The sequence below is a fragment of the Enhydra lutris genome, unplaced genomic scaffold, assembly GCF_002288905.1.
Source record: "Enhydra lutris kenyoni isolate GAN:26980312 unplaced genomic scaffold, ASM228890v2 scaffoldscaffold52, whole genome shotgun sequence".
NCBI classification, from domain to species: domain Eukaryota; kingdom Metazoa; phylum Chordata; class Mammalia; order Carnivora; family Mustelidae; genus Enhydra; species Enhydra lutris.
In genome coordinates, this window is record NW_019154136.1 from 9,334,567 (window position 1) to 9,349,900 (window position 15,334).

Sequence of the window (15,334 nt, forward strand, 5' to 3'; positions counted from 1 at the left end):
AATGCTATGCTCCTTTATAGCGGCGGGCCAGGGGAAGTATGGCGGCCCACGCCCCTCATGGCATCAAGGGATCATGGCCCCTTATGCCAAGAGTCCTGCATTTGCAGAGGCATCAGTGTGATTCCTTCTGCTCCTTCCTACATGCCTAACCCTCCCACGCTTACAGGACTTAGAATTTTGGCCACGGAAGCCCCAGCTCTGGCATGTTTCCCTGCAGGTCCCGTAGACTTTGATGCCCCCCCTGGGGTAACGAGGGGGCTCTCGATGGAGCCGTTGGGTGGTGAGATGGAGAGAGGTTCCCAGTGTGAGGTGCCGACAGGGCCGGCTCTCCCCTGGCCCACCCCCGTGAGCGTGCACAAGGCAGGAGGCGGGGCGGGCACCGAGCCTCTGTCGCGTCCCCTTGATGGGCACCTAGCGGCTCGCCCTCCGGGCCGCCGTCTCCCGGTCACACTGGCAGGACAGCCCGGAGGCTGAGCAGCACATCTGCAGCCACGGCTTCCACATGACGTTGCCCAGGGACAGCTGGTTGGGGACCTCCTGCAGGGTCTCGGCGTGGCGCTCCGCGGCCCGCCGCATGGTGTCGATGATCTCCTGGTAGCGGGGCTCCATGGCCGGCGACAGCGGGTTTCTCTCCCGGGGGTCCCTGGACAGGTCGAAGAGCAGCGGCGGGTGGTGCGGGGTCACAAAGTGGCCGTGGCAGAAACACACGTGTGTGGAGAAGCAGCCGTTGGCGCCCTCGGGGCTGAATTTGGGTGTGAAGAAGAAGGCCTTCCAGACGGACGTGCCTGCGGTGCACAAGGACACAGGTTGGCACGGGCCGGGAGGCATCCTGAGCGTCCCCGCAGAGGGGAAGGAAGACGGCCGGGGGCTTCCTTCCGGAAAGCAAAGCCTCAGTTAGCAGAGCGACGGACGGACGGACGGAGGGCTCGTCCCGACCGCTCCGAAGAAGAGCCAGCGCTCAGACAAACCACGCAGGAGCATGCAGTTAGGACGGGGCGGGCCGTAGCAGCGGCAGAACGACAGCCTCTACCAGGCACACTCACACACGCTCGCCAAGGCGTCTTCTTCTCAAGGAGAAGACCCTTCTCTCTCTTTGCCTTCCCGCCTGTCTCTCCCTCCTCCTCCTCTTCCCCGACCCCCAAGGTCCTAGGCGATGCTGTGCAGGAGAGAGAAGACAAAGCCTATGCGGTGTTTGCACGGGGAGCTCAGCCAGCATCGGTGTTCCGGGGTCGCAGACTTTACAGCGTGGAGCTGCAGACCAGACGCTTGACCGACACACACACACACACACAGACCAACAGACGATAAGCTCGCAGCTCGACCTCCGTCTGCTCCCCGACCCTCTCAACCTGTGGCCTCTGCTTCTGTGGAAAACGGACAGGACCTTCCGGAAGAGGGAGACTCGTGGCTGACGTGCACGAGAGACGCGAGAAGTGCACGCACACGCAGACAGACACACGCATACGCAGACACACGCACATGCTCGGACTCACACTCAGTCTTACTCTTGCTAAGACCTCAGGGAACATTTTACTTTTTCTGCCCTAACAGAGCCTAAAAGCAGCCAATCCAGGACTCAGGGGGCCTCTGAGTGAGGACGGGGACGGACGGCCAACGGGGAGGAGGAGGAAAAAGGAAATGTTCTCCTCCCAGACTGGCACTGCGTGTGCGGAGCTCCGTACTTTGCTAAAAACCGTAGAACTGGAATTTTAGGGCAACTTGTTTTTTAGGAAAGCTGCTAAAAATGCCAAATGAGGAGAATTCACGGACCCCACAGTAGGATGATTATATTGTTCAAAAATTAAGTTTTATGTTTGTTTGCTTTTTTTAAAGCCCGATGTGGGGTTTGAACTCCCGAACCTCATTGAATTCCAGACTGAGCAGAAACCGGGAGCTGGATGCTTAACCAAGGGAGCCACCCAGGCGTCCCTAAAAATTAAGCTCTTTGAAAACCAAGTCCGTGTTCCCTTATACCTTATACCAAGTTCCCTTATACCAAATACTGAATTTCCTTTTTAAAGAACAACCTGCCTTACCAACAACGGTTCCGGTTGACTCCAGAATGTTAGGCATTTGGGAGGACCTGAGTGCTCAGCAAACAGCCTCTCACGGGGCTCTGCAAACAGCTTCCTGCGTGTGGAGAACATGGCGGACAGCAACAGAATGAGCAGCCCCTGAGCGGAGCAAGCACGTGCCAAACGGGAATGCCCCCCTTTGCATCTTCCTCACAGGGCTTTTCCGAACAGCCCCAAAGTCGTTCCCACGGTGCGGCATCCCAGACGCACCTGCTAACGCATTTCTGTACTCTGCGTATATAAGGGTTCCTGCTTGGTGGACAGCCATTGCCAGTAGGAAAGAAACCGAGGGGATGCACTTAACCCACGACAGGTGGGTGTCTGCTTCGTCCCCCAGCAAGCCCTGCTCTCGGATAGACCCAGGCAATGGTATGTGAGACTCTCCGTGGCTCGGAGGGACAGCTGAGACACGCGGGAAGCACAGGGCACGCCGTGTGCCTGCGCCATGCCTGAACACGTTACAGGGAATCCGTCTCCGGGTGCCCGCAGGCTCGGCCTCGGGGATGCTGGGAGAGGCTGGACGTCACACCTGTACCACCTCCCAGGCGGTCCGCACACCGGCCTGCACACACAGTGCCTGGAGCACGGCTACCCTCTCCAGCAGACTTTTAAAACCCACATGGCTTTCCTTAACCTTCTCTCCATCAACGCCTCTTTTCCCCGTGTCCTCCCAAGTATGATCGACTTCCCTTAGAATTCTTTCCGGCGATACACGCTGCTGCATGTATGGGAGAGCCCATCCCTGGTCGGGGCCAGCAAGGGCCAAGACTGCCACAGACAGAAGCCTGCGGGAAGCCCCTTCGGCTCCTGCACCCATTGCTGCTGATCTGCACGGTGGTGTTCCCAACCTGACATTTGAGTCAAGCCTCCGTGTGTTTAAAAGCCCCCAGAGAAACCAGGCTCCTGGAACAAATTCATTTCAAGGGCCCGTATGTCCCAGTTGCCTTTGAAAGCCACGCACACAGATTCCCGTCAAGACAGCCTCCGCCCCAGCTTGCCGGCTCGTGAGCCACAGCCCTGACGTAAAGGCTGGGCAGGGAAATCCGGACATCCGCACCCGGGAGCAGCGGGAGAATCGCTACGCAGCTCGGACAAGGGCAAAACGAAGCACCCGTTTTTCTGAGTCTTGGCTGGCTTGGTAGACTCTGTGGGATATGCACCTTTTTGCTGTCTCATGTGAATTTTAAGCATTTTTGCCAAAACATGGCTTATTGTCTCTGCCATTTCTTGGACCATTTTGGATTTCCTCCACTCCGAGCAGTGGAAATATACTTTATGGCCTGTAGGCTCACAGGACATGGACCTCGTTCCACTCCTCCTTCCCTGGGAACCGGGAATCAACATTTTCAGACCTCTCATTGCTAAGGAAACCACGACATCCCAGGCATGTGATAAACCAGGTAGGCTCTGGTGTCCCCTTACATTGCCGATAGCCATATTTTGTCCCATCTCCCCAAATTATGTTGATGATGTATTCCTTCCTATATTTCTCCATATACTAGGAAAATACTGGGACTTTTAAGAAACAATACATTTTTTCTATTGTTAGAATTGCACTCTACTCTGAAGAAAGACTGTTCTCCCCGCCTCTGCAACAGATAAATATGTCTACCCCAACGTGATGTCCAACTCCTTTAGAACAGAGCTGCAATGACCCATTGTTCCATTTTACAGCCAGAATGGAAGGGAACTGAGTGGCACCTCGCTCACCGTCATTCAGAAGATACTCTGTTGTGCGTAATGGACGCCAATGCACCTTTCAAAGTGCGTGTCACTGACGTTAGGGTCCCTGTTGGTCCGTAGCAGCGACCAGCACCCTGGGGAGACTGCCCCTGTTCTGGGTTCAGACGCGGCTCCCTGGGAAGCGCAGTCTCTGCTTCCACAAGGTGTGGATGGTCACTGTCCCTGCCCTGTGACACCGCCTTGAGGGTGAAAACCCCTTGATACACAGAGCCAGGTGCCCAGTAACGACCACGTATGAGTGAACTGGGGTACATCAAGTTTCTGTCTAAGCGAGAGACCCGGTGGATTCCCTCTGCTCTTGAATCCCGTCCCTGTCACACGTCTTAAGACACTCCCGCCCGTTAAAATTTCCTAACGAGTAGAGACAATTAGATGTCAATGGCTTTGGGACACTGGCTTTTATCACTCAGACCCAGACTTCCCGTGCTGAACACCGTCCAGGCGCTAGTGCTGGGAAAACGGATTCGGGACGCTTGGAGGATCCCGTGTGTCGCTAACGTAAGGCACACACAGACGTTGCGGGTTTTCGGTCTGGTGGGGTTTCCTGCTACACGGCCACCTTCAAGTCCTTCAAGAACTGCTTCAGGAACACTCTGTTTTCACACCACGGGGGACTCATGCCCACGGGACCCCAGGCTTGCCCCTCCAAGAACGTGGATGCCATCTACTTATGTCTGCAAACCCACCCCCAGCCCCCAGCCCATGGTGACCTCCCTGCTTCCAGGATACACCTCCAGCAGCACGCCGTCTGCTCCCCTGTCCTGGGCCAGCCACCCTACATCGATGCCCCTATTCCCTTCTTAGACCCAGACAGACACCGGACGCCGCCTGGGGGTACCAGCGTCTTCTCAGTGCACACTCACTGTGGACCCACCCCTCGTCCTCTTGATCCCCAGGCTCACCCCCACCCATCCCGTCCGAGGTAGCCCAGACCCTGAACGGTACAGCCCCGAACAAATGCATCACAGGTGAGCCTGCTCCCGGGCTGGGACCCCGCACGACAACGGCAGCATGAACGAGGACGCAGCTCAGGGCTCGAGCTAAGAGCATCTGCTTCAAACGCAGGCAGGATTTCCAGCAATCCCAGCTCCCCCGACGGAGGGCTGATTGTCAGAACACAGAACACTCCCTCTGACTAGCCCTCCGCTGTGGAAACAACACGTCAGTGGGAGCAGAAGCGTGAACCCCGGCACAAGGTGGGTGCCCGCGGCATGCTAAGTGCCTTGCCTACTGCTCTTTGCCTCTGTCTGTGGAAAGCCCTCACCGTTCCTGGCTCTCCCACCATGCCCACTCGGCAGGCCTGCCGAATCGCAGCGGACGTGCTCTGCGTGTCTGTCCTGCCCAGCAGCGCTCACGACACATCCGCTGTCTGTGGACTCCCTCCATGTGTCTCGCCATGTCCCTCGCTCTCTGAGCGGGCAACGACATCTCCCTCATCTCTTGTCTGCCCGGCACCTACCTCCTTGCATGGCCCACAGCACTCGTCGGGGAAGCCAACAGATGACAGGATGACCAGGGCGGGAGAGAACGAGGGAAGAAGCCGGCTGCCATCGTGAGAGCCGGCGTGGGCACACGGGAACCCCAATGCATTCTGCTGCTTCCCCCGGGCGCGTCTCGCTAACGGCAAAGACGGAAACGAGGACGTCAGACACTTTGGACACGTCTGTCTTGGGATCTCTTGACATTGAACAACGGGCACTTCTGAGGGACAGGCATGGCCAACACAAGCCACCTGTGCCTTCGGGAAAGCCTGTCCGTAGAGGGCCATGAGGGACAGACATGAGGGCAGCTGGCAGGCTGGGGGTCTGCCACGGAGCCATCAAGGGAAGACCAGAGTACGACAGCACGTAAAGGCCCGGAAACAGTCCACACCCGCAGATGTGGAGGCGACCGGAGAGCATGGAGCACCCACTCTCCAGCTCTGCATCAGAGGCTCACTGTGGCGGGTAAAGAAGTTCCCAATCACGTGGGGACGGACTCAAAACAGACGGTGTTGCCACGGATCCAACTTTGCCATCGACTCAGTTACTAGAGGCCGACTACGTGGCTTGCTCACCTGTGTCTCCCCAGCTATAAATGAGAGGAACCCCTGTGGGAGACACTATTACCTGTCCTCTGAGCCTTCCACAGCCAGCAGGTCTTATGTGGGTACGCGGATACCCAGGAAGGCTCCACCTCCAGGTGTCCTTTGAAAACAGGTGTGGATGGGTGAACCCCTTCTGGCCTGTGCATGTACTTGGGACAGTCTGCATATCCTCCTTGGGAGAAAACTGACCTGCACTCTTTCCCTCTCATCGTTCCCACTCATTCTCGAACCCGCGGCCCCTCGGTGGACACCACCACCACTCCCTGCACACAGAAACCTGCTGCACCTTCCGGAGGGTGGAGGGGGAGCCTGGAGTGTGTGACCCGAGGCTGCATCGACTGTGCTCCTGAATGTGTCACTCACGAGATGGACAAAGGAGTGCCCCCTGCGACGGACGCTACGGTTCCTCTGTGTTTTCCTGCTACGGATGAACCTGACACGAACGTCCTCAAAACCTCTGTAAACTATAAGGAGTCGAAGACGTATCAGATGTGAACATGCAGGAGTGTGTCTGACAGACAGATGCAAAGGCTACCGTTAGCAAGTCTGTTTTCAAAAGACAGACCACGGCCCCAGGAGGAAAAGGTGACCAGTTTCAAGAATGAACGATGCCTGGAGAACAGAGCCTGTTACCACTTACAACAAACACAGTTTTGCATCTCACATGCAGAGTCAACAAAGACCCAAAGACTTGTTAAATAGGACGTGCCCTGCTTGGCTCTACACGGTCTCCGTAGCAAATGGCAGGTCCCGGACCACAGGGCAGCAAACCAGGAGGCAGCCCTAACGTCAGCAGGCATCCTGAGAGCACGGCGATAGGCCCCGTGTCGAGGACACAGAGAGGAGACGTGCAAACCCGTGTAGACCATCAGTGAAACGGGAGAACCCAGTGTGCAGGCTGAAAAGGGCAGAAAACAGGACATCAGATGAGGACACGCCGCATTCCCTGCTTGGATGGAAGAAGGTGTTGGCACATTCAAAACACTGTCCTTCCTGCTATTTGAGAAAGAAAATCTAATTTTGATGTATTCTGTCTCTATAAAAGGGAAATTTGTATCGTGACCATTTCTTTTTTAAAGATTTTGTCTTATTTTAAATATTTATTTCTTTGACAGAGAGACAGTGAGAGAGGAAACACAAGCAGGGGGAGAGGGAGGGAGAAGCAGGCTTCCCGCCAAGCAGGAGCCCCATGTGGGGCTCGATCCCAGGACCCTGACTCAGATCATGACCTGAGCCAAAGGCAGACGCCAAACGACTGAGCTACCCCGGCGCCCCCCACATTTTATTTTCAAGAAAATCCCTATACCCCACGTGGGGCTTGACCTCACAACGCTGTTGGTCAACCGTTGTGGGCTCTACTGACTGAGCCAGTGAGGCACCCCCAAATTAATGAAAGTCACGGCTGACCCTTTTTTCAACCATGATACTAATGAAATCTTAGGTCAGGCATATGAAATCTTTAGTCGAAAAGAAGATGCCTTTTTTAAAGCCTTTATTTTTAAGTCCTAGCTACACCCTACGTGGGGCTTGAACTCACGACCCTGAGATCAAGAGTCCCCCGTGCCACCGACTGAGCCGGCCAGACGCCCCTGGATGCCTACTTTAAAAACGGTCTAATAGCGTCTAACAGAAGAGAACACAAAGGCCATATGAAAATATACGTTTACTGGATTCCATGGAGGAACACGAAAAGTCCATTTATGACTTTTTTTTCCCATTAAAGGAAATGAACAGACGGGAAGTGGTACCCATTCCTGGGAGTCTGAGCGCTAGTAAGATAAATTACATGAAATTCCAGTCTCGTCATTTCCGGGGAGCCCCCTCCATCCTCGTACATCACTGGCTGCCCCCGGTTGCCAAAACGGATGCCACCGTGTTGTGGGGCACCATCGGGCCCATGCGGCCACGGCGGAGCGCACGCGTGCTGTCCCTCCGACTGGACTCGGGGGGCACGTACAACCGCACGTGCGTGAGCGCCGGCAGAGGCACAGCTCGAGGGATGCGTGACCCACACCCCGGATGGGAAGCCCGAGGCTCACGCACATCCCTCCAGGGGTGGCCGTCTGTCCCCCGGCCACGCGAGTCTCGGCGGAGGGCAAGACCTAGCCTGCTCAAGGTCAGCTGAAGGACGGGCACTTCCGTAGCAGGTCCTAGCAGCAAAATGCCACAGCCCCTGTCCCACAGCCTCGGCCCTCCGGGTCCTAACCCTTGAGATCCAATGTTCGGCCATTAGACGGGGAAGGGCTTCCAGCGGGATGAGTAACGGAGACGAAAGCCAACCACAGCCCCGGGGAACCATGAAGTCATGAAGACATAAGTAGCCATTAGTGGATATTCTCTCTTTTCTTGGATCTAGTTTTGAGCAAAACTAACTTGTAAAATGTGGAAAACTGAGTTGGTCCACAAAGCAAGCACTTTTCTTTCCTTAACCACCGTCGTGCTGTTTGGATTTTAAACCTTGCTTATGTCTTGCAGAGGCATGGGAAACAGAGAGGAGTTAACGAAATCTGCATATTCGTTACCCAAATCCTAATAATAAACAAGATTACATCATTAAAGAAGAATAAACCTTCCTTATCCCGTATTTTAGAAAGAAGGCACCTTTTAAAGAGTTGGGTATGAACACATTTCTTGAGAAGGAATTGTATTATCCTACAGGATTTTTGTTCTGATTTTTTTACAGAAGCTTTTTTTTTTTTTTTTTAAATCACAGAAAAAAAGGTCCTGAAAACATAGCTAGATTTGTGAGGCCCTCTGGGTTCAGCATCGGGATAACCACATCCCGTGGGTTTCTGCGAGACTGGCTGGGCTGGGGGCTCTCCCACATTCACGTGAGCATTTATTTCATCATATGCTGCGTTCACAAGCTTGAAATTCGGTAACAGAATCCCAGAGCTCAGTAGGTACCTGCTTTGTAAGATCAATTTTACCCATAAAATCAAGCTGTCATTATACTGAATTTTTAATAGCACTGATTCATACGCCCAAACCTAAAGCCAAGACTTTCAATGCACATCCAACAGTCCGTTCTAACTCCAACTCCCCCATTTTAATGCACAAACACTTAAGCATGTTACGTAATGCGCTTGTGAGTTCTTTCCCACTGTAATGGGCGTAATGATACTAGTTCATGATTAAATTATGTCACTCAACTTGCTGAGACAACTAAATTATAACGTTACGATAATTATGGAATTATTAAATTATAGAGAAGACACTGTATCTAGCACTTACAAGGGATTCGTGTTTCAAACGGGTGGAAACGGAATGGTAGCTCAGAGTGTTTGGAAAAGAAGTACTTCATGCGTCTGGAACACTCTGGCCTCTAACTAATTAGGACAAATGGTCACGGGACCTTCACAACACGCACGTTCGGGTCTAATTTCCCCCTGCCGGTGAGCCAGTCCTCTCTGAGAGCGGCACAGAGCCTGGATTTGCTCTGTCCGCTGAATCCTGTGGAGCCAACATGCCCGATGTGGACAGACTCGAAGTCGGCGATGGTTGAAGGGCACGCCCGACCGAGCGGGGGCTGGCTCCCACCAGCGACTCAATCCCGATCGTAAATCTCTGTTTTCTTTTCCTTTTTTTTTTATTTTTTATTTTATTTATTTATATGACAGAGAGAACAGGAAACAGAGCATGAGCAGGGAGGGGAGAGTCAAGGGAGACTCGACCCCGGGACCCTGAGATCATGACCTGAGCCAAAGCAAGACAATTCACTGACGGAGCCCCCAGGCGTCCTTTCTTTTCTTTCCTCCCCCCACCCCCATTTTGTTGTCTAATGAAGTATTGCGAGCTCAGGCGGCCCCTGTCGTATCTTTACGAATCAGGGACAGTGTCCCAGCACAGAGTATGATGGTCACCGGCAATCTCTTTCCCAAGTAGCGCAGAGATGGTCTCAGCCAATCAGGCCACGCCATACTGTGGACAGGTAAGTCCATGTGGATGACAGGCACACCTCCCCCACGCACCTCTGCACGCCCAGCCCTTGACCCCACTGGCTGAGCATCATGGTCCAGGCCTTGAGCAACCGCCAAAGGCACGGTATCTGGTCACTTTTGTTCACTGACGGACACTTGTCCTAGCACAGACGGCACCCCCTAGTAGGTGCTCAAAAGCATTTGTAGAACCAATAAATTGGCGATGTACTAGGGCAGACAGCCCCACAGACAGTGACCGTGGTGATCATGAACAAGCACCGTTGCGACGTTACGACGTCAAAGGCGAGTCACAGAGGGGCATAGACACGCACCGTGCGTCGAGACCCCTTTGCTGCAGGGATGCCTCCAGCCCCAGAACACCGCCCTGTCTCCTTTCCTGCAGCAGACGTTCAAGGGTCACACAATGGAAGGAAATGTCACTGGGGCGTGTCTGAGCAGCACAGTTCATCCCAGCTGCCCGTCGGAATCCGGGTCTCGTTTTTCTCACGCACTCCTACTTTCTGTCTGTCTCTGTGTGTCTGTCTGTCCTCCACAGCGAGCGCGTCTGTAGCCCCTGAACCCATATATTCCTTCCGGCTCCTCCGACCGCGGGCGATGGCGGTGCGGGGCGGGGTGCCGGCTTTAGGGAAGTGCAGTTCTGTGAGGTTCGGGACAGGCTACCACATTCCTTTCACCAGCCAGGAGTCCCAGAAACCTCCTCCTGTGCTTCGAGACTCCCTATAAACACGACTGGGAAGGAGGACCCGCGCCCCAGGCCTTCGCCGGCTACGCTGACCGTTTCCATCCATGTGAACTAGAGAGCGCATCCCTACGGATGTCTGGAACGAGAGACTCACTGGCGAGATCAGTGAACAGAACGCTCCTGGCCGGAAACCCTGAACTCACGCTTCTGTCCTATTTGTCTGCTGGGGAACCGTGCACGGAAGCCGCCCGGGTTTCAGGCAGAAACTCGTCAGCCTGCTCGGGTACCTGCGGCGAACGCGACGGCTGAAATTTTCCACTTTCATCTGAGCGGCGAGGCTGTTCTTGAAACCAGCCCGCGGCAGATGGGCGGAGTGCGCGGCGGGGACTGGGGGTGTGGAAAAGCAGCACGAACGTTACCCCGAGTTCAACGGGGAGCCCTTGGGTGGGAGGTCCAGCAGAGCCAGCCTCCCGCAGCAGAACCCAAAGCACAAGGCCGAGAAGGGGAGTCCTTCTCCACGTCTGAAGAGGAAACAGAGAGACCGTCCTCGACAGGCGCCTGCTGCACGGGCAGCGCTGGCAGAAACCGTTTTCCACAAGCGCCCGGGCCTCGTGGCGATCTGAGCAGCACTGCGATTCTAAGTTTAAAGACCCGGGAAAGAAAAAAAAAACAAAAAAAAACAAAAAGAAAAACGAAACCCTATCCCTACAGCGAGGACAACCGCCCAGCTGCCTCTGTTCCTTCACGCCCATGACCAACACAACTCCCAAAGTGGGAGCGGAATCCCAGGCTCCATGCCAATTCAGGCCGAGCGCACGGCGCAAAGGACACCCAGTGGGGGACATACGAGGACACGGAGGCATCTGGACTGAGTGTGCAAGGTCTGAATCCAGCTCCTGCCCCAGCACGGCCGAGACTTGGGAGAGAGCTGCGCACACATCTACGGGCCATTCCGCAGGACAGTGCAAAGCTCCAGGAAGGCACAAAGCACTAGACGGCGGGCACGGCCTGTATTGCAGCAGGCACTGGGAGACGGGCGCTGCGAAGCTGCTGAGCTTTCCCCGAAATGCAAGAGAAGGGGAGTCCTTCCAAGCAGACAATGCACACACACAAAGCACGTGCCCCCGAGAGCAGAGGTGCCGGTTTCGCTGCACGTCAGCCTGAGAAGGACCACGTCCTGCGGGCTAGAAGCTGGGCAGGCAGCCAGCCAGCGGGCCATGAAGGATGGGGCCGCCATGCCCAGTGGCAACCTGGCCCTCCTCAGCCTGGGAGGAAGAGCCACTCACGGGTCAGGGCCAGGGTCCGCTGACGTAGTGCCTGGAGAGTGGCAGGACCAGAAGGAACAACAGAAGACAGAAGGAGGAGCTCAAGGCAAAGCACCGTGACCCATGGAGGCGTTCCCTGGCCTCTCCAGGGCAAAGAGCTCTCGCCATCCCATCTCCCTGCACAGCACCGATGGCGGACGTCTTAGAAGCACGGAAAGGCGTGTTTTACTCACTGTTCCGAGGGCGCCAGCGCACAGCGTTTAAGTAGAAGTTGCAGTAATGGAAGAGAAACTCATGATCGGAGTGTTGGGTCTTCCCCTGAAGCAGCGGCATCAGGTCCCGTCCGTCGATGATCCTGCGGGACAAACCAGGGAGGCATCAGCTGGGAAACGGCCACATCGTTCTTGGACTCAATCATCCCAACCTTTGAGTGATCCTTCCCATACGTGACAGCATGAGTCAGTCTCCTCGTTAGCACAAAGAGCACCCACGGACCCCTCTCAGGCGCCATATGCAACCCCACTGGGCCAATTCCGGTCTCGTAAAAACTCCTTTAATCCTGCACCATGCGCTGGGACCATTGTCATCCTGGGGCGATGAGTTCACGTAACGTCAACCAGAAAGCGTACACGACTTACCCGAGGTCATGGGATTGGGACCGGCCTTGAGGGAAACACACGTAACCAGCCACTAGACCAACCCAAGTCATTGATAGCACCAGGCCCCATCGTCGAAACGAGGCACAGAGAGCGATTTGGAAAGAGCTGGATTCCCCTGACGGTTCTCTTCCTCTGATTAAAAACACGCCATCTCGGGGCACCTGGGTGGCTCAGCGGGTCAAAGCCTCTGCCTTCGGCTCAGGTCATGATCCCAGAGTCCTGGGATCGAGCCCCACATCGGGCTTTCTGTGAAGCAGGGAGCCTGCTTCCCTTCCTCTCTCTCTGCCTGCCTCTCTGCCTGCTTGTGATCTCTGTCAAATAAATAAAAAATAAAATCTTAAAAAAAAAAAAAAGCCATCTCCTGTAACCCCTTATCGTGAGGAATTTAGAAACTAGAAGGCAGACTGGGCTATACCATTGGGGTTAGCGTTGTGTGAGGTTTAAATACACTGGAGTCCCTAAAACCCCCGTCCTAGAATTCCAGCCCCGTTGAGTAGCACTTCTCTGGCCCCATCCCTCGTTATTAATCACGAGCTCTGCAGCAGCCCACGGACTGAAAATATTCTATTATCGTGAGTTAAAAATAAGAACAAAAGGCCCCCTTGGCCCCCTTCCCGTGGCGCTCCCGTTCGCCATGAGAGGAGGAGATGGAAGCAAAGCAGAAACACGCTTCTGTTGAGAACCGGCTTGCTCTCCGAAATGTTCTTTCTGTCCCAAAACGGCAGTCATGGTGCTTTGGTCCTTTCAAATCCCTTTCAAGAAAGAGCCCGTCCGTATGAATATGCAAGACTGAGTACTTGCCCGAGAGTGAGCCGGTGTTAAGTGTCTGAAGGGGAGAACCCCGGGAGATAAACAGTGACCCAGAGGAGGGGACAGAGGACTGCAACCCCCACCCCCTCCTGGGACCACCACCTCACATGGAGAGCCTGTCCAGGACCACTCAGGACGGACTGTCTTCTTCATCTCCTGGACACGGTCTCTACCTCTATGTCCTTGTTCTTTGGATGTAGACCTACAGCTCATTTTTTTAATATCCTACACCGTACGTACTCCTCCCTAGAAGTGGGCCACAAATCACACGACCACGGAAAGCCACTGTGGACAAGAGCGACAGAAATATGGCCTGTCAATACGGGGCTCATTTCTGCCATACAAAATGGAGAGGGACACTGCACGTGTTCAACTTTCAAGGGGCGCCTGGGCCGTTGGAACCCTGGGGATTGTTAAGCCGCGTGTGCGAGTCACAGTGAGCCGTGGCCGTGACCCAGAGACAGCACACGACCGCTGACATTGCCCGCACGGAAATGTTCCCATGACGTCACAACCTGGGGGACCGTGGCCGAGGCTCTCTCGACGTGACATGAAGCATCGCTGTGTCCTCTCCAGAGTCCCCTTCACTGGCATTTCCTCCCGACACGTTCAAGTTCTCAGAGCACGCGGGCACACAGGGCCCCATTATGAAACGGCACGGACGCCTCCACAGCGTCCGCCGGATTCTGTGACATGCCTGTTCCTCGGACAGGCTGTTTCATGTGGAGCGAGAGGTAGGAATGTTCCCCCGCGGGCTCCTGTGCCACAACGGTCACGAGGCCAAGCATCTGTGCATTTCAGAACCTCCGGTCAGCTTTGGTACCACGGAGACGACCTTCCCGTCACAGCAAAGAGCGCGTTTTGGGGACGTTCCTGGGGCTCCAGTAAGTCTCATTTCCCCCTGGCTTCTGTCTTATCTCTGAACCAGGGAACCGTCTGCACGGATGTCCTTGCCTGTACCCGGCCGGCTCTCAGATTTGCAGATCATACGACAAAGGAAAGCTTTGCGGGTCGGGCAACGGAAAACAGACGACATGGGGGGACTGGCAAAGAGGTTAACTTGGGTCACAAAGTTCATGAGTGACCTGCACGTTATTGAAAATAAAGTGATTTCTTCAATGTAGAAAGTAATAGCGAAGAAAACACTTTTGGGGGAAGGTACATGCATCTTTCCCAAACGAAGGGAAACCCCAAGTAACCAGAAGGTTGTAACATAAAATACACTTCCCTTTGTAATCCTGCAACTCTCTAAGTCAAACATCACGCAAGGTTGCTTGTATGTGACGGTGTGTACCGGACGAGTCCCAGCTTTTACTCCCCAAAACGCAGGGGAAGTAGTTTTATTTGCCGGACTCCGACCACCTACTCTTCTGTAGTTCCCTAGCGACTGGGCAGCAAAATTAAACAGGAGAATCAAGTCACTCTCCCGTCTTCATCGCACAAAAGTGGTAGCAAACATTCAAGCACTGATTTTTTTTCTTAACCTGAAGAAAAAAAAAAATCCCATTTTAATTTTATTTTCTTTACGGGAGAGGAGACCTAAGTGTTCCGCCTTCTGTAGAAGGTGATTCTCAAGACGTGCTTGAAAATGACGACGTGAATGCATTATAATGACATTTTCCGTAAAAGAGCAACGGGGAGCCTGAGATCAGCATCTGGGAACCCTCAGCACTGCTAACATATTGGCTGAATTATTCTTGGTCGTGGGAAGCCGTCTTGAGCCTTTTAGGATGTTTGGGGCCATCCCTAGACTCTGGAGGCCAGCGACACTGAGTCAAGACCATCAAAAATATCTCCAAGGCCTAGTCCACGGCCGCTGGGAGACAGAAGCACCCAGGTGAGAACTGCCACGTTGGATGTCCCCGTCTCCCGAACACATCCATGGCGATGTGTTCTGGACCTGCCTGGTATCACGATTTAAATCAGATACTGTGGGACTGATTCTATTTCCACGAAGGATGTGGAGGCCGAGTTCCGTGCCCTTCTCTGCGCCGTCTCCAGGATGACATGGCGTTCTCTGGGGCCCGTCAGCTCCCTCCAGAGCCAGCATCGCTGCCCCGAGCTGGGTCTACA

General features: G+C 54.5%; 1 protein-coding gene across 1 annotated transcript in view; it reads right to left on the reverse strand.

Moving 5' to 3' along the window:
- Positions 1 to 265: 265 nt before the first annotated feature.
- The window catches only part of LOC111157126 (steroid sulfatase), a 148,646-nt gene continuing 133,577 nt past the window's right edge, over positions 266 to 15,334 (reverse strand). Inside the window, exons 9-10 of the mRNA XM_022518368.1 lie at positions 12,026 to 12,147; positions 266 to 785 (exon numbers count right to left, since the gene is read on the reverse strand). Of these exons, the coding sequence (XP_022374076.1) occupies positions 412 to 785; positions 12,026 to 12,147 (496 nt within the window). The 3' untranslated portion in view covers positions 266 to 411. The remainder of the gene's footprint in view (positions 786 to 12,025; positions 12,148 to 15,334) is intronic.